Genomic DNA, 17,543 nt, shown 5'->3' with positions numbered 1-17,543 from the left:
TTTGCATTTTTTAAATCACTCGCACCTAAAAATGATTTCCCCAAGCGAATCATCAGTTGCTACCTCTAACGGCAGGGCACTCAGATCTGTTACCTGCCATCTCATAAAGATCACGTGCCCAGCTTTTAGGGACTTGTATTTATGGCCCAAATCACACAACAATAGCTCATATTCGTTGAGAGCCTGCTCTGCGTGAGCGCTGTTCTCCCTGCTTCCCAGGGACCCACGCCATATTTCTCAGGACACGCTGAGGCTAGAGCCACTCGGCCGTTAATCTGACAGAGGAAGGAACTGTGGAGTCCCCGCAGGGTCAGGAGCCTACCTGCGGGTGCACAGATTTTGGGGGAAATCCAGGCACAGGGGCTCCAGGGGCTGCCCTAACCACAGTCTCATGTACCCGTTCCCAAACACGTCTACGCCTTCCCAGGCAGTTTGCAAAGTGTCCTTCCTTGCTCACGGGAAATAATTAGGCAAAGGAGTGAGAAGGTCTGAGCACACACCGTTACCACAAGTGGAGAAGCTCGAAGTCACTGTGAGGAGCACCGCCACCCAGGTCCTCAGCCTCTCCTCAGCTCCTCCTCAGGCGTGACTCGCTTCCAGGGAGTCATATGATTATTTTATACCCCACAGGATATACATGGTTAACCTTCTGCATTTGGGCAAATAGGCGTTACTTTTAAGTAGGAAGTGGTAGTTCAGCAATTTGCTTTTGGCCAATTCTGGTCTCTCACTGCTTTTTTCTTAATGGCTATTAGAAATTGCACCTTGTCAAGAGAATCACAGCGGTGACGTGAAGCATCACCAGGAGGGGTGTAACAGGACAATTCCCGTCGGATCACGGCGTTTCTAAGGTGAGCACGGCCAAGCCCCTCGCTTCTTTCAAACTGTCTTCATTTCTTTGATACCCTCGCCTGAGGGGCATCAGGAATTCCAGAACACTGGCCTGGTGAGTGTGTTGCACTTGATCAAACAGTCTTGCTTTTGCAAAGACATTGTCTTTCTGGCTTTAGGAACAGGATCGTGCTTTCAAAAATCTCGCTTTTCCTCCAAGTGTGCAGTGAGCGATTTTATCCTAATTGCCTTGCCCTAGAGTGTGGGGGATGGTTTGGGCATTGCTTCTTCCTGTAGTTAAATACCTGCAGGGCAGCGGTCTTGAGTGAAATGCAGTCATTTATTTAACACAAAAAGTTTGAAGAGCTAAAAACTAAGCTAAGAAATGTTTTGAAACCAATGCAAAATGTGATCTGTGCAATGGAAGATAGTGAGTGGGCATTTTGAGTAGCTGGGGATTGAGTGGGAAGGAGCTTGTAAGGTGTTGTTTAAGAGAAATTGATGGGGTGGAAATTTTTATGAGACTCGGGGCAATACAGAAAAAGCTCTGATAATGTCTGCAAATGCCATAATGATTAAGAAGTCAGTGTCCCATGACCACAGAAGAATGCATAATGATCTTTGAGAGAGTCTGCCATAGATTCCCCCTGAAGCCTATGCAGTAGCGGAAACAGATTGTGGAGATCAGCACTGTAAAGAGATAAATGCAAGGTCTGTATTAAATCTATTCTTGCAATGATTAAAAGTATGATTTCTGCAAACAAAAAAGAAAATAAAAAAGTGAGCTTCCAAAGAAGCGAAAAAACCAAAAGAAAAAAAAATTACAAACCTATATACAAATCACTGGAAAAAACCTTCTGGCTTCTCTCTTAACCGCTCTTATTCGAAAGCAGAAGGAAGCCAGCCTAGAGTTTCAGCTTGGCTGATGTTTATCTAAAAAAGGATAAAACCCTATGTGCCCATGATTCAAATGAACTGAGAAAACATACATTTATTGAATACCTGTAGTTGCAGTATAAGAGATTCTGGTATCAATTAAAAGGTTTGAAAATATATGTATTATCTAAGATCTTGTGAGAATTTACAGTCCTTCAGGAAGACCCTGTGGAGACAAAGTGAATTAGAATGTTAAGAGTGAACAGTCCTCTAGTCTTCCATCTGAGAAATGGGTATAGTGTCTACCTTAAAGGGTTTTTGTTAAAAGAGATAATAGACGTAAAGCAGTGATCCCCGTGTCCAGTATGCAATTATAACTTAATTTATAGCACACGCCCACAGTGCTCTCACACACATGCATGTGTATACACACATATGAGCACACACCAATATACAAACATGCATGCACACAACATATGCACACACAAACACATGCACACACATATCCACAACACACACACGCATGCGTATACACACACAGCCTATTTACACTCATACTCTTGTGCACACAGGTATATGCACACACATACACACACTCTTCTTTAGTTCTTGTTCTGTATCTTGTGGGCCATCACTATTTATGAAAGTAAGTACAGATTTAAAATCTGCTTTCATTTGATTTTTAACTGTTAAACTTGTTATAAACTAAGTTAAAATTTTAGCAGTTTTCCTTGCTGATAATATTTTGACGTCTTATTAATGTTTTCCCCACACTTAGTTTTCTTGGGTAGAGTCTGCCCTTGGCCAAAGGACAAGCAGTGGAAGTTGGTGTGTTGGCTGCCCCTTCTGCTTTTCCAGACCTCGTCTCTTCTCTAGGGGCTCCTACTTCCCGTTTGCAGCCCCTCTGCCTGCCGCCACCCACTCCTGGTCCCGACAGAGTGTGACCAGCCTGAGTGTGCGTCAGTTAGCTGGCCCCAGCTAGGACCCTTGCTGCTAAGGACTTGAAATGTTTCCTACCTGCCCCTGGTCAGGTGACTGAAGAACTCCCAAAGCTCTGAGTTCAGGGAACAGAGGCACGGCGGGGCTCCTCTGCCCGCAGGGGGCGCGCTTGCGTGGGGGGGGGTGGGCCTGGGCTGGCTTCTCAACTGTAGTGGGTGCGCTGGTACCCTTTCCTTGGCTTCCTGGGCTGGCTCTGGTTTTTAGGGCATGTAGTATCAGATTTTCTTTTCTTTTCTTTTTTTTTTTTTTTTTAAAGATTTATTTAATTATTTGAGAGAGAGAGACAGTGGGGGGAGGAGGAGGGTGAGAGAGAGAGGGAGAATCTCAAGCAGACCCTGTGCTGAGTGTGGAGCTTGACATGGGGCTCGATACCATGACCCTGAGATCATGACCTGAGCCAAAACCAGGAGTTGGACCCCGACTGACGAGCCCCTCAGGCACTCCTGTTCACTTCATTTTTGAATGACTTAATCAATTAGCTGTTAGTTTCTGAGACTCTTCTGCATGTGGTATCTAACAAAAATTGTGCAGGGAGTCACACTCTCTTATTGCAATAAAAATATAAGTTAACATTTTAAACGCTATTTTTAAAATGTTACTCTAAGTAACATTGAATTTTTCTTAAAGTAACACTTTCTTTTTATGGGCAGTAACAAAGTCTTTGAAATGTTAAGACCGAAAAGCAGGGACTAAATGATCATTGACCACGTGCATACATGCAATCTTGGGGTTGAGCACACTTGCTTTTCATTTAGAAGGGTGATATATTCATATGGCTTCAAACTTTAGATGCAAAAGTCTCATGAGATTTAACTTAGCGTTATATGCCTCTAAAACAGGAAGCGGAGCCCCACGAAGGCGTATCTTTCAATGAAAGTTCAGTTCTGAGCATGCTCACTATGAGAAGGGAGTCACTCAGGGGTTACTTCGAGCCTCTAATTCTGAGGGTGAGTGGGTCTGGGAAGCTGTCATTGCTCAAGCAAGCAGGGCTCCGAAGAGCCATTGATAAGAAACTGCTGCGTCAGTATCCAAGAGGAGGATGCGGTCAGTGGCATTTCCCAAACTTATTAACCACAGAGCCATCTCCCCCCAACCTCCCTCCCTTCTTCCCACCCAGAGCCTTCCTGGAAACCACTTTCAAACGCTGGTCTCTCCCAGTGATCTGGTCCCTTGAAGTTGGGATTCCCTCGGGAGCAGCAGTTCCCACACATGAATATGGGGGAGAGTAATGTGGACAGTGTGTGGGACCCAAGAGCTGAGTGGTCAAAGCAGACATCCACAGGACCTACAGCTCTCTTCCGACATCAAATTTTCCCCAGGGAAGCACCAGGCGCGTTCCTGGAGGAGCCCCAGACCTTTAGACATAGCTCACTGGAAACGGGTTTCAGTAACAAATCAACATGCAGTGTTCTGGAGTGTGTGTGTGAAAACATTGTCACAAAGGTCCCCAGTTTATACCCACTCATCATGCAAATAAGAGATCCCTGGGTGCCTGATTCCCGTCCTCCCGTGGACAGTGCCCCTAGTCCATAAAATCCCGTTTATATGCAGTCAGGAATGTGGGCATACAGGGATAGTCTGCTTAAAAGCACGTTCAGATGTTTAGGTAGGGACACCCAGGTTTCTGTCCCTTGGCAAAGGCCATTAGCGTATTTCCAAGGAGGGCTGGTCCAGGTTCACGGTCGCTGGAGCCCCAGCTGAAAGGCAGGAGGGGCAGCCTACTGGTAAGCCTGCCTTTCCAAAGGGCTGTATCTCCAGAAATTCTGATTCAGTGGGTCCGATCCACCTCCCAGCCACCTCATTTTCGGTAAAGACTCACCCACCTGTGCTTGACAGAGGAGCATCTCCTGAGGGGGCCCGTGCCATTCTTGCTAAACGGTCCAACCGTTCTTCCGATGCTAGGTCACAGTCTGTCTGTGTAACCTCTGCTCGTGGGAGTGTAAGGCTAGACCCTCTTTCACACGGCAACCTGGCAGGTTAGTTGATGACTTCATTCCTACCTGACCCGTCATTGTTTTTAGGCTAGGCGACTGGCGCTCGCAGGCGTGGTGACTGGGTGCTTCTCGTTGGCCTGGCCGTTGGGCTGCTCACGTTTCCGGTAGTGCAATCAGAATTCCGTGGAGTCTGACGGGAGCAGAGTCACTGGAACTATTACCCACCTCATTCTAAACCTTAGAGTTTTACTGATTTGACCTAAAAAACAAATGAATTTTAACAGGATGCATTTAGCGAGCACTGTTTTTAGTTTTCTCTTGCTGTCGTAACAAAGTCAGCAGCTTCAGCCACGCAGACCGAGTACCTTACAGCTCTGTAGGTCAGGGTCCAGGGCAGGTCTGACCAGGCTAGAATGGAGCTGTTGGCAGGGGTGCGTTCCTCTCCGAGGTTCTCAAAAAAGGATCTGTCTCCTTGCTCAATCAAACTGTGGCCAGAATTCAGCTCTTTGTGGCCGTAGGACTGACATCCCCATTCTTCACGTTGGCTGTCAGGGGGGCCGGTCCCAGCTTGCAAAGGCTACCCACCTGCTTGGTCTTCAAAGCAACGATGGACTGAGTCCTCCCATGCTTCGAATCTCTTCTCTTCCCTCTTCCATCTCGGCTGGGAAAGATCCCCACTTTTAAGGACTCAAGAAGCGACATGGGACCCACCTGGATAATCCAGGGTCATCTCCCCATCTCAGGGTTCAAATGCTTAGTCCTTTTTGGCATGGAAAGGCACGTTTCCCCAGGTTCTGGGGACTAGGGCATGGGGATCTCTGGGGCCCTGCTTCTGCTAGCCGCACACACTGACCCTGTCTATCAGAACAGTGTGTCTGTTAGGAAGTGTGCAAGCAGTATGTGATTGAGGTGGGAAAATACGACGTAGATGAAGGTCACCTTCCATTAGACGCTTGGCTAGCAGCGCTGTACCTGTCATACAGATTCAATCATCTCTCAGTGAAGTTACCATCAAATAAAACTCTTACCTTTGATCCTGCTGCTAAGCTTTCATTTTCTATCTGTGTAATTGACTCTTCAAATCCAAGCGCAGAACCTCCTATTTTCCCCACTGAATTTTACCCTATGACATTCGACCCATTGTTTGATTCTGTCCAGAGTTTTTTCACATTGATTCTGTCATCCAATATAATAATTCTAGTTTTAGGCGTCTTGTCATCTTCAGGCCTGATGAGCTTGCCTCCTCTATTTTTGGCCCTCACATTCATAGAAATAGTGGGTTAGCACAGGGCTGAGGACAGAGCCCAGCATGGTGCCAGTAAGGGTCTTCTACTGGGCAGGCACCCAGCTCACAAACCACCACCTAGATCATACTTCCACATCTTGAGGACTTATAGATTTCAGATTTAATCACAGATTTGCAGTGTCTACAATGCCTCCCTGCTCTGCGCTGGTGACCACGACAAGCAGGCTTGGAGTGCGGGCCCACCCGACTGAGCGCTCGGCGCTTCCATCCCGGGCTGCCCCGGAGCCCTTCCTAACACATGTCCGCGTCCTGCCTGGCATCTGCACCAGGGCGCTGACCTTCTCTGTCTCTGCAAACACAGTCTGTTCTCCGGTGGGACTCCACGGGCCTCAGCCACCGGATCTGGGCCTCCTGGTCCCCGCGTCTCACTCAGTGCCATGCCACAGTGGGCTGGATGTGAGACCCCAGGGGCCCGAGGGGGCCGAGGCTCAGGCAGGTGGTGATAGTGGGTGCCTGAGCCAGCAACAGTCGGCACTTTACTCAAAGCAGCCGAGTACCAGGCAGGAAGGCTCCTCACTGCAAAACCAGGTTGAACAGAGTAGTGTTTCTAATCGTGTCATCATGATTTCCCCTCCAAAGCCTTGAAACTTCCTCCCAAGGACAATTCAGAACAGTTCGTCCCACAGATTCTCTTCATACTAACTGGTTCTGGGGAAGTGTTCGTATTCCCGGCTGTGGGAGAGACAGTGACTTAGGAAATACTCGAATTTCAAAGATAAGCAAATTACATTTTAAGAATCGGTTGAGCCTGGTGCCTTTAGATGTGATCTTCAAAATAAGACCTGGCAAGAATGGTGGTGATAACAAGGATATGCTAGAGAGAGAGAGAGAGAGAGAGAAATGAGCTTTAAAAACAAGGTGGGGCAAGCCTTCTGTGTCCAGAAACTTCGAGACTGTGAGTTTGTCACCTCAGCGAAGAACGGACGTGTCCCCACCCCGGTGGATAAGACAGTACACCCCCCCCCCGCCCCTGTTCAGTGAAGAAGGTCTTCAAAAATGTCTTCATGACTTTACCATCTCAATGTTTGGAACAAAGAAGTCCAGAACTTGTTTCTCCAAAAAGGTGACACTTGCTACCCAAGATCTGAGGTAATTTACTTGCACAAAACATGTATAGGCTTCCTTATGGGTTGTGGTGGCCCGGATGCCAATCTGTCACCAATACGATTTCCTCAGCACAATTCGCATGATTTTTGTGGTGACGATGGTGGTCTGGGCAGGCTGAATCACTTCAATCACGCTGAGTGGCTGGCATCCACGGAAACGTGACAAGTGTTTTTATTGAGAACACTGATTCTTAACCACAACAGCATTGAATTCACTGCTGTCCAGATTTGTAGATTGTTCATACCAAGCAGGTGCAAACACCCCGTGCCCCCCAACCTGGCCTGAGCACCCCGTCCCCCCCGGGGCCGCCCACCCAGCTCCTCGGGTGGACGCCCTCTAGGAAGGCCCTCTGGACGCTGGCCTTCTCTTCGCCGAGAGCCGGCCACTTGTTTTTCTCGGCCTTACAGGATTGCTGCGAGTGTTGCGTCTGTTTACCCGACGGCTGCTTGGACCTGGAGCTGACCTGTGACTCATCCTCGTATCCCCAGCATCATCCTCAACAGAGGGCTCATAAGCCTTTGTTGAACGGAATTGAATTTGAATTCAGAAGACATTATAGGTCATGGTGTGGTTAAAGAAACCATTTCTCTGAAGCAGGGTTCCAGCTGGGGTTCCAGCTGGGGTTCCAGCTGGGGTTCCAGCTGGGCACCGTGTCCACAGCGCACGGGGATGTCCCCTTTTCACAGCTGCTCTGCTGCCCGCTCCCTCATTAGCCACGAGCCTCCGTGTGACCCGAATGTCGTCGTGCCCCACCCCACCGACCCCACCTCGCTGGGAGCCCATACGGCCCCCTCGGCTTGCCATGCGGTCCATCCCCTCAGTCCCTCCAGCAGCCCTGTGGCCGCCGTGCTGTGTCTGCCCCTCTTCCCTTCACCTGTCCCCCACGACCCCCAGTCTGTGCTTTCCCTCCTTCAGGGGCTGCCTCAAATCCTGCCTTGCTCATGAACCTGCACACACCCCTCCGTCCTTGGGGAGGACTCCGACCTACAGCACCTGTTGTCTTAACCAGCACGTTTGTATGGACCTGTGTGCAGTTATTTTATTCGCTCTCTCAGGGTATAATTTACATACAGTGAATGTCACCAACTTGAAGTATCTGAGTCAATGGGTGTTGACAAATGCACATCAACATCACAATCCTGATAGGGAACATTTCCATCACCCCGGAGAGGTCCCTGTGCCCCCTTCAGTCAATCTCTTCTCATCCCTGACCTAGGACAATCACGGACTTGATTTCCATCACTCCTGTTTTGCCTTTTCTAGAAGTTCACGTAAATGGAATAATGCCATGCTTGGTCCTAGATGTCTGGATTCTTTACCCAGCAAAATGCCTTTGCAATTCCCCCCCATGGAGCGGACATCAGGACTTTGTTCCTTTTGGTTGGTGGGCAGTGTTCTGTGATATGGAGATGGTACGACTTACTTGTCTGTTCACCTGCTGATGGAAGCTTCGGTTCTTTCCGATCCAGGACTGTTACGTATAAACCTGCCGTGAACATTCAAGTACTAGTCTTTCATTTTCACTTCTCTCGGCTAAATACGTAAGTCAGTTGCTGGTTCACATGGTAAGTGCATGTTTAACGTTACATGACATCGCCCCATGGTCTTCTCAAAGTGGCCGTGTGACTTCGCATTCCCACCGCTGGGGCCGAGCGCTGGCCAGCTCCCATGTCTCCATCCGCGCCTCCTGTCTTGTCCACCTCTGACTTTCAACAATTGAGTGGGTGACAAACGGTATCTCATTGCACTTTTAATTTGCATTTCTCTAATGACTAATCCATTGAAAAAGTTTTCTGTGCATAATTGGCACCCATGTATTTCCTTTGGTGAACTCACTTCACATTTTTTGCCTGTTTCTTATTGAGTTGTGTCTTCTTGACGTTGAATTTTAAGAGTTCTTCGTATATTCTGGATACAATTCATGATCAGATACAAGTTTACAAAAATTTTTTCTCATTCCATGGTCTGTTTTTACTTTACTTTTTTTTTTTTTTTAAAGATTTTTATTTATTTATTTAACAGAGATAGAGAGAGAGCACAAGTAGGCAGAGCGGCAGACAGAAGGAGAGGGAGGAGAAGCAGGCTCTCCGCCGATCAGGGAGCCTGATGCGGGGCTCAATCCCAGGACCCCAGGATCATGACCTGAGCCAAAGGCAGCCACTTAACCGACTGAGCCACCCAGGTGCCCCCGTCTTTCAAAAAGCAGAAGTTCTAAATTCTGATCAAGGACAAATTTTTTTTAAAGATTTTATTTATTTGTCAGAGAGAGATAGAGAGAGCATGAGCACAAGCAGCGGGGAGGGGCAGAGGGAGAAGCAGACTCCTTGCTGAGCAGGGAGCCCAACGTGGGGCTTGATCCCAGGACCCTGAGATCGGGACCTGAGCTGAAGCAGATGCTTCACCGACTGAGCCACCCAGGAGCCCCTTAAATTCTGATCAGTTACAATTTATCAATTTTTTATTTAATTTTTTTTTTTTACAGTTCATGCCTTTTGCAACTTAGATAAGGAATCTCTACCATTCCCAAGGGCACAAAGATTTTCTCTTCTGTTTTCCTCAGATGTTTTATGGTTTTGGTTCTCACATTTAGATCTATAATTCGTTTTGAGTTATTTTTTTGTTTGTAGCATGAGGTAAAAGAAACGATCAACCTCTTATGCATGAAGTTGTCCTAGTACCATTTATTGAAAAGACTGTTATTTCCCTCTTTAATTACCTTGGCACCCTTGTTAAGAATCAGTTGGCTATTGATGTATGGGTCTATTTCTGGACTCTATTCTGGTCCATTGATTTCTGTATCTATCCCTTTACCAATACCATGTTGTCATGATTCCTGTGTCTTCATAGTATGTCTTGAAATCGGGTAGTATGACTCTTACAATTCTGTCCTCTTTTCAAAATGGTTTTGGCTCTTCTAAATCCCTTGGATTTCTATATCAATTTCATGATCAGGCTGTCAGTTTCTTCCAAAACCCTGCCACCATTTTGATTTGGATTGTGTTGTATCTGTAGATCAGTTTGGAGAGAACCAACATCTTAATATTGGATTGTTTAATCCAGACCCTGATACACTTCTCCTTTAACTTAGATCTTAATTTCTTTCAGCAATGTTTTATAGTTTTCAACATGGAAATCTTGTATCGATTTTTAAGATGAAGTCATAAGTATTTTATTTCATGTTTTTTGATGCTATTATAATTTTTTTCCAGTCTTAATTGCCAAATATTCCAAATATTGCTAGGGCATAGAATCACAATTGATCTGTGTATGTTAACCCTCATCAGTGTATTTTTCATTTTATGTGTTCTGTATTTCATCTATAGAACATTTATTTAGGTCTTTTTTATATTTTTTGTCATTTTCTTCATTGTATGGGTGCTTACCTCTACTTTTTTGAGCATCTGGAGCATACTGATAGTAATTACCAGGGCAGGTTTTTCAGTCGTCTCTGTCATTCTTGTTTCTTCATGTCATTATGGGCCATATTTTCCTGTTTCTTCAAAAGTCTGTGTCATGGTCAATGTGAGAGGCTGTAACAGATTTCCACAGACAGGGTAGCTTGAACGGGACACATTTATTTCTCACAGTTCTGGAGGCTGGGAAGTCCAAGGTCCAGGTGCCAGCAGACCCAGTGTCTGGTGAGGACCCCCTGGTTCAGTCTTCTTGTCCTCAGGAGGCATGGAGCAGAGAGGAAGCAAGCTCTCTGTGTCTCTTCTTATGAGAACACTAATCCCATTCATGAGAGGAGGCGCCACCTCTAAATGCCACCGCCTTGGAGATTAGGTTTCAGCATATGAATTTTGGGGAGATACAAACATTCAGCCTCCAATGGTCTAGACATTTTTGTTTGGATGCCTGACATGAATTTTACACGGCTGAAGGCTGGAATTCGTTGCGTGCCTTTAAACGATTTGGGACTTTGTTCTGGGATGTAGTTATGTTATTGGAATCAGATGGGTCATCTGAGACTGTCTTTCAAACTTTGTTGTGGCAGGCCCAGAGTAGTGTTTAAAGTAGGATTATTTTAGGTGCATTACTCCTCAAACGGTATTGTTCTGAGGATGCTGTCCCATGCCCTGTGACTTAGAAGGTGCTGCTACGCCTTCTGTGGGAAAGAACTATTTTAGCCCGCGAGGGATCTGAGGATTTCTCTGCCTCTCCTTTCTCAAAATGTTCTTGCATTGCTCCCTCTCAAGGACGCCTCTCTGCAGCTCTCCTTTCTCTGTGTGTAGCTCCCTCCTCTCCCATACCTCGTCTTGCCCTGACCTTCCAGAACCCTGATCCCTGTGTCCTCAGTGAGGTCCCCATTCCCTGTTCAGGTTGTCCGCATGCTCTGCAGTTGGAAACTGCTTCCTTGGAAGCTGGGGGCTTCCCAGAGCTCAGGTCATAGCTCACTTCACCTGTTCTCTTCTGGTCAGGTACTTTACTCTTGTGACATCTGTTGCCCAATGTCTGAAAACTGTTAGCATATTTTACAGGTTTTTCTGGTTGTTTAATGCAGTAGAGTACATTTGGTTTCTGTGAATCCATCATGGCTGAACCGTAAATCTTGTAGTCCTGTTTGATTGACATGTTTCATTTGATAATCGGATGGATATGTTTATCTCTTCATATGCTTTTGCAACATCAAGGCTTTATGTTGTGGCTTTTCTGCACACCCTAAAGCCCTCAGTGAGAATGCACAGCTGCAGGTCACTGCAGAAGTGCACAGGTGACCCCCCTCCCCGCCCCCAGTGTCATGTCCAGAGCAATTGCTGAGAGGCAGCAAAGACTCGCTCTCCAAGTGATGGCTCCAGGCATTAGGGAGGAAATGGGGTTGGGGCCACCTGATCTGTGACTGTGTAATCAACACAACGAGAATCAAGTGATATGAGAAGTATGTCAGAAAATCCGCAGGGTGAGCTTTGTGTAATACTGACTTCCTCCCCAAAATGTCGGGTATCAATATTGACCGTGTAGGTGAGGACTGATGAACTTCTTGAGCTGGCCCCATGCATCATCCCCTGGGCATTCCCAGCACATCACTTGCTCCGTAGAGCTTGGTTGGTAACAGTCACCTTGAACCAGAGGGGTCGGCCACACTGCTGCTGCACAGCTCAGTACTCGCTATTCCTTTCCACCTGCTCGCCTTCTCTGCCATCCCTTTGCCTGCCCCACGCCCCTTCTCCAAGGACCGAGGGGGCCTGTCCACTGAGCCATCCTGAACCACACTAACCTTGACCTTTCTTCCCCCAGCTTGGTTTCCGATGATTATGATGTGTCTGCCCCAGCAGATTGGTGCTTGTTAACTCTAGTGCACGCTGACATTATCTGTGTCTTGTAGGAAATATATATATACGTTCCTACTGCCTTTCAAGCCAGAGAACCTTATTCAGCATATCTCGAGAATGACTCCCACGCTCAAACTTTAAAAAATTCTACAAGAGATTCTCACATGCCCAGCTGGGTGAATCATACTGTAAGCTATAAATCATAAGTATTCTAGACACACTTACAGTTCTGTGGATTTTGTTCAGTGGAACCCTGTTGAGTGTCATTAAATATGCATTTTGCACCAAGATTTCTGTGCAGATCAGAACCTGTGGTTTTGCTGGTATCTCCCTTCTTTATACCATAGATCAAGGATTGACAAATTGTAGCCATGGCAACCAAGTCTGGCTGAGCCCATTCACGTGTGAAGTTGTCTCCTGTTGGTCTCAAGCTGCCAGGGCAGATTCCAGTCGTTGGGACAGAAACTATAGGACCTGCAGAACCTAAAATACTTACTGTCTGGTCTTTTGCAGAAAGAGGCTGCAGACCGTTGTTCTAAATGAATATTTTCCTGCAAAATAGCACTCCGTGCACCCTTTGTGTCCAAGTGAAATGGAATGCTAGTAACGTAATTCTTGGCTCCGGAATACTTGTCTCAATCACAGTGTATTTGCTTTCTTTCCTCCTTAGATTCACTCCCCCCCCGTTACCTCTGCTGGTGAACCAGAGGGGTTGAACGTCCATCCCCTTCTATACCAGGCCTGCCATTTCTGCCAAGAACAAGCACCACAATGAGTGGGGTGAGCATCTCTTTTATTTCGGCTCGGAGTGTAATTTCGGTCAGCTGTGGCTACCTGCAGATTGCACTACAACTAACTCTACCTTTGTTCACTTTCCAGGAAGCAATGAATTTCAGCACTGTCTTCAGCTTCAGTGAGGACTATTTTGGGTTGGGTAATACTTCAGATTATTCATTTGATGATGACACCTTACTGTGTTCCTTGCAAGAGGTCAGAAAATTCTCTGGGCTCTTTGTGCCCACGGCTTACTCCCTGATATGTGTCTTTGGCCTTTTGGGTAACATTTTGGTGGTGGCCACCTTTGCTTTTTATAAGAAAACCAAGTCCATGACAGACGTTTATCTCTTGAATATGGCCATTGCCGACATCCTGTTCGTCCTCACCCTCCCGTTCTGGGCTGTTAGCCACGCCACGGGTGAGTGGATTTTCAGCAATGCCATATGCAAGCTGATGAAGGGCATCTACGCCGTCAACTTCAACTGTGGGATGCTGCTCCTGGCCTGCATCAGCATGGACCGCTACATCGCCATCGTGCAGGCCACCAAGTCGTTCCGGCTGCGGTCCAGAACGCTGGCGCATCGCAGGAGGATCTGCTTGGTGGTGTGGGTGCTGTCCATGCTCATCTCCAGCTGGACGTTCGTGTTCAACCAGAAGTACAGCGTGCAGGGCAGCGATGTGTGCGAGCCCCGCTACCACGAGGCCTCCAACCCCATCAAGTGGAAGCTGCTGATGCTGGGGCTTCAGCTCTTCTTCGGCTTCTTCATCCCACTGGTGTTTATGATCTTCTGCTACACGTTCATCGTCAAAACCCTAGTGCAGGCTCAGAACTCCAAGCGGCACAAGGCCATCCGTGTGATTATTGCGGTGGTGCTGGTGTTTCTGGCTTGCCAGATCCCCCACAACATGGTGCTCCTGGTGACGGCCGTGCAGCTGGGCAGGATGAACCGCTCCTGCCACGGCCAGAAGCTGCTGGGCTACAGCACCAACGTCACCGAGGTCCTGGCCTTCCTGCACTGCTGTCTCAACCCTGTGCTCTACGCCTTCATTGGGCAGAAGTTTAGGAGCTACTTTCTGAAGATCGTGAAGGATCTGTGGTGTGTGCGACGGAGGCAGAAGGCGCCGGGCTTCTCCTGCTCCAGGCTGTACTCGGAAACCTTCACCTCCAGGCAGAACAGCGAGACCGTGGACAACGAGAACGCGTCGTCCTTCACCATGTGACTGGCCCGGAGCGGGCGGTGCCCGGGGGCTCGGGGACGGTGGACATGCCCTCAGGAACACTGTCCTCTTGCAGCCCCGAGCCCCCAGGGTACCCTACAGCTGGCCTTCCCCAAAGCAGGCCCCAGGGAATGCGGAATCCGAGCCAACCGTGCACAAGCGTGGATGTTTTCAGGAATATTCGTGAAGCAGCTCTAGAGCACGGTTTCTCCTGATCACAGCAAAATGCACAGGGTTTGGAAAACCAAGATGGAAAAAAATCACTTAAGAGCCCTCACACAACTCATTTCAGGCAGAAGGTGAAACATTTCACCCAAGCTGGAAAAGTGGCGTGGGGAGATGGACAGCGGCTGGATACGCACTGGTGTTGATTGTCACCACGGATAAGGCAGATCAGGTGGCAACAGGCCATCGGGAAAGTGTATGTTTGCTTTATTTCCCCAAGAAAACGTTCTCTGCAGTCGGTAATTCTCCCAAAATCTGGTAGAGTTCCACGAAGCCGCATAGGAACAGCATACATTCAGCACACAGAGGGGCTTAGTAACTATTTGTTACACAAATCGGAGTGGAAGTGGGGTTATAGCGCAGTTTAGAGCATAAGGTGTTTAAATTATCTTCTTTTAAAAAATGCAAGGAAGCTTCCCCGAGACAACACAGAAAGAGCTTTTGTCCCACGTCCAGAAGCAGAAGCAGCACAGAGAGGACCCTTGTGCCAAGGGGTCGGCAAGGAGGGTGGGCAAGGAGCTGGGATCCTTCTCTTCCGCTGCTGACTTTAAGGTGGTTTTACCCAAAGTCTGACGTTGATCATGGAATCCAATTTCTGGCTTCTAGAAAGTTCCTAGAACTCAAGCTTTGAGAGTGCTTTGTAAACATATGAACACAAGTAGAAAAAATAAAACCACATTACAAAAATGCAGGCATGTATTAGAAGGTACTGATGCGAATTACAAAGATACTGACATGTATAATCCTGAGAAATCTGTTCTTGAAACTTTCTATTGTTCTTGTAAGCTTGACCTGCATCTCTATATGAAATTCAACGCGATAGCTTAGGATTCAAAGTCTGTATGTTTCAAACATAGTTTTAGCTTTGCAAAATAAAGCTGAACCAGTGTTCTGACTCAGAGACAGAGGTGTTCAGAGGTTGCGCATCCTTCCAGCTTATGAGCGTTGGACTCTAGCACTCGAAACACAGGGGCTGTTACTCAGATGCTCCTTGTAGGATCGCCGATGCACCGAGAGAATCTGTGGAGATAAGTTTGTGTTTCTAAGCAGGCACGGAAACCGCTCGCTTATTGTGGCACAGCTGGAAATCAGCTCTTCTGTATAATTCGAATTTTCAGATAAATGAAGCTTACTTCTTTATGCAATAACCCATTTAATTTCAGCCATACTGAATAAAAGTGTTTCCGAAATACAATACATAACTTTATTTTGTTCAATATCATCGTTTCTTGCTGCCCTGAGCATCAGAACAGGCACACCCGTACTCTTTGGTGCAGCAATGCATCGACGACCTCTGGAAACACAGAACCGCATGGATTTTGACCCTTTATTAAGGGGCTCTGGATTGTTCTTTAATAGTTCTGGTATCTTTTTTTCATTGGTTTCCCCAAATCTCCTCCCACTGACAGGCTCTGGCTGGACCTTACATGTGTCTGCCGTTAACCCTCCTCTTCTCCTTTGCAAACACCATTCTACTATGGTTGAGGAACCAGCTCTCTGCTCTGGTCAGAGCTGTCTTCCTAGGGGCAGTGACTTAGGACTTGCCAGTTTGTTATTAGTAAATTGCTTGTATACACATGCTTACATTTATTACATACTCACGTGTGTGTTTACATATGATCAGAACTATTTGTGCTGACCAGAAGACGATTTCTCTTGGTTCCTGTTACAAAGTAGTTGATCAGTTATTTCTAGATAAATGAGATTTTACTATACTTTGTAAATCTCAAACGAAGGTGAAAATTCAGGCACTGTATCACCTTGCAAATGACAAACCTACATGACAGGTGTTCAAGCATCACCTTGCGGACTGCATTCTTATTTGCTTCTGAACAAATAAGCTAGTTTTAAAATGAGGCCAGAAAAGTACAATATTTTCAAATCCCTTTAAGATTTTTGAGAATGTGTGCAAATTCCAGGGACTCTGGAGGTGTAGGCACAGAGAATCTGGTCTAAATGACTACGGAGTTTATGCTAATAGTATACCGGTGCGTTATTTGGGAAGGCGCCGTAACAAGATATCCCAGACCCAGCAGCTTGCACCATAGACATTCACTGTCTCGCAGTCCTGGAGGCTGGAAGTCTGAGGTCCAGGTGTGGGCAGATGTGGCCTCTCTTCCGGGTGTGCAGACATCCACCTTCTGCCTGTGCCTCACTGGGTCTTCCCTCTCGGTAAAGGCCCCCTCTCCAAATACAGTCCCAGGCTGAGGAACTGAAGGCCAGGACACAAGCACGTGGATCTGGGGGACACAATCCAGCCCATAACCATGTTTTCTGCAGGTGGAGCAACTTTTCATATTAAAGTTAATTTCAAATACTTGAGAGTTCTTTTCCAGGTAGTTTCCTCCTTTCTAATAACGGGTGTTCCAAATATCCATTTCCACCCCAGCTTCTCAGATTTTCAGAGGCGCATCCCCACGGAATGAAGGTGAGAAAAGACGGCGGCCGTCTTGGGTCAGACTGCACCTGCCACTGAATCTGTGCAGTAACTGAGCCCCCACACCCACCCCCCCACCCACCGGGGCAACACGTCCTCTGAGCAAGGCTCGGCGCCATGATTCTAGAGGCCAGTCTGCTACCCTGGGTCCCAGCCTCAGGCTCCGCAGCAGTGCGGTGCGAATTTCCCCAAACCCGCCTCCTCCGGGCACGCGGCGTGGGGGGGCAGCTGCGGTAGCAGACGGTGGTGGCGGCCGTGCCGTGGGACCCTATTCTGCCCCCCGTGTGTTTAGGCAGGGCGCTCCTGCTGCTGAGGTCAGGTGGCCCCTGCTGTGGTGACCCAGTTCTGGGAGCACCTCAGGTCCTCCCTCACGACGCCAGGAAGAGCGACGATGTTCCACGTTTACTGTTAGACTAGTGGGTTGTCCTGCCCCCCAAAGTCCAACTGCTATGACTAGTCTACACTCGGCTCGTGGCCCTACAGGGACCCTGACATGCATGCTGTCTTTGTGCTCAGAGATTTTACAGCCTGGAGGCTGCAGCATGCCCAGCTCAGGACGATCT

At 47.6% G+C, this 17,543-nt stretch overlaps 1 protein-coding gene across 5 annotated transcripts in view; it reads left to right on the top strand.

Moving 5' to 3' along the window:
* CCR6 (C-C motif chemokine receptor 6) overlaps window positions 1-15,738 on the top strand; it is a 36,739-nt gene extending 21,001 nt beyond the window's left edge. For 3 of the 5 annotated variants that reach the window (XM_078054472.1, XM_036095685.2, XM_036095686.2), the window contains 3 exons: window positions 756-851; window positions 12,994-13,103; window positions 13,203-15,738. In XM_078054472.1, coding sequence (XP_077910598.1) covers window positions 13,095-13,103; window positions 13,203-14,321 — 1,128 coding nt within the window. In that variant the 5' untranslated portion in view covers window positions 756-851; window positions 12,994-13,094 and the 3' untranslated portion in view covers window positions 14,322-15,738. Of the gene's footprint in view, window positions 1-755; window positions 852-8,522; window positions 8,619-10,182; window positions 12,512-12,993; window positions 13,104-13,202 lie in introns of those variants that run through there. The other 2 variants (XM_036095687.2, XM_036095689.2) reach the window with 2 other exon arrangements.
* The last annotated feature ends 1,805 nt before the right edge of the window (window positions 15,739-17,543 follow it).

The sequence above is a fragment of the Halichoerus grypus genome, chromosome 9, assembly GCF_964656455.1.
Source record: "Halichoerus grypus chromosome 9, mHalGry1.hap1.1, whole genome shotgun sequence".
Lineage (NCBI taxonomy): Eukaryota > Metazoa > Chordata > Mammalia > Carnivora > Phocidae > Halichoerus > Halichoerus grypus.
The sequence above is the reverse complement of the archived record's forward strand: the minus strand, read 5'-3'. Positions and strand labels throughout refer to the sequence as shown.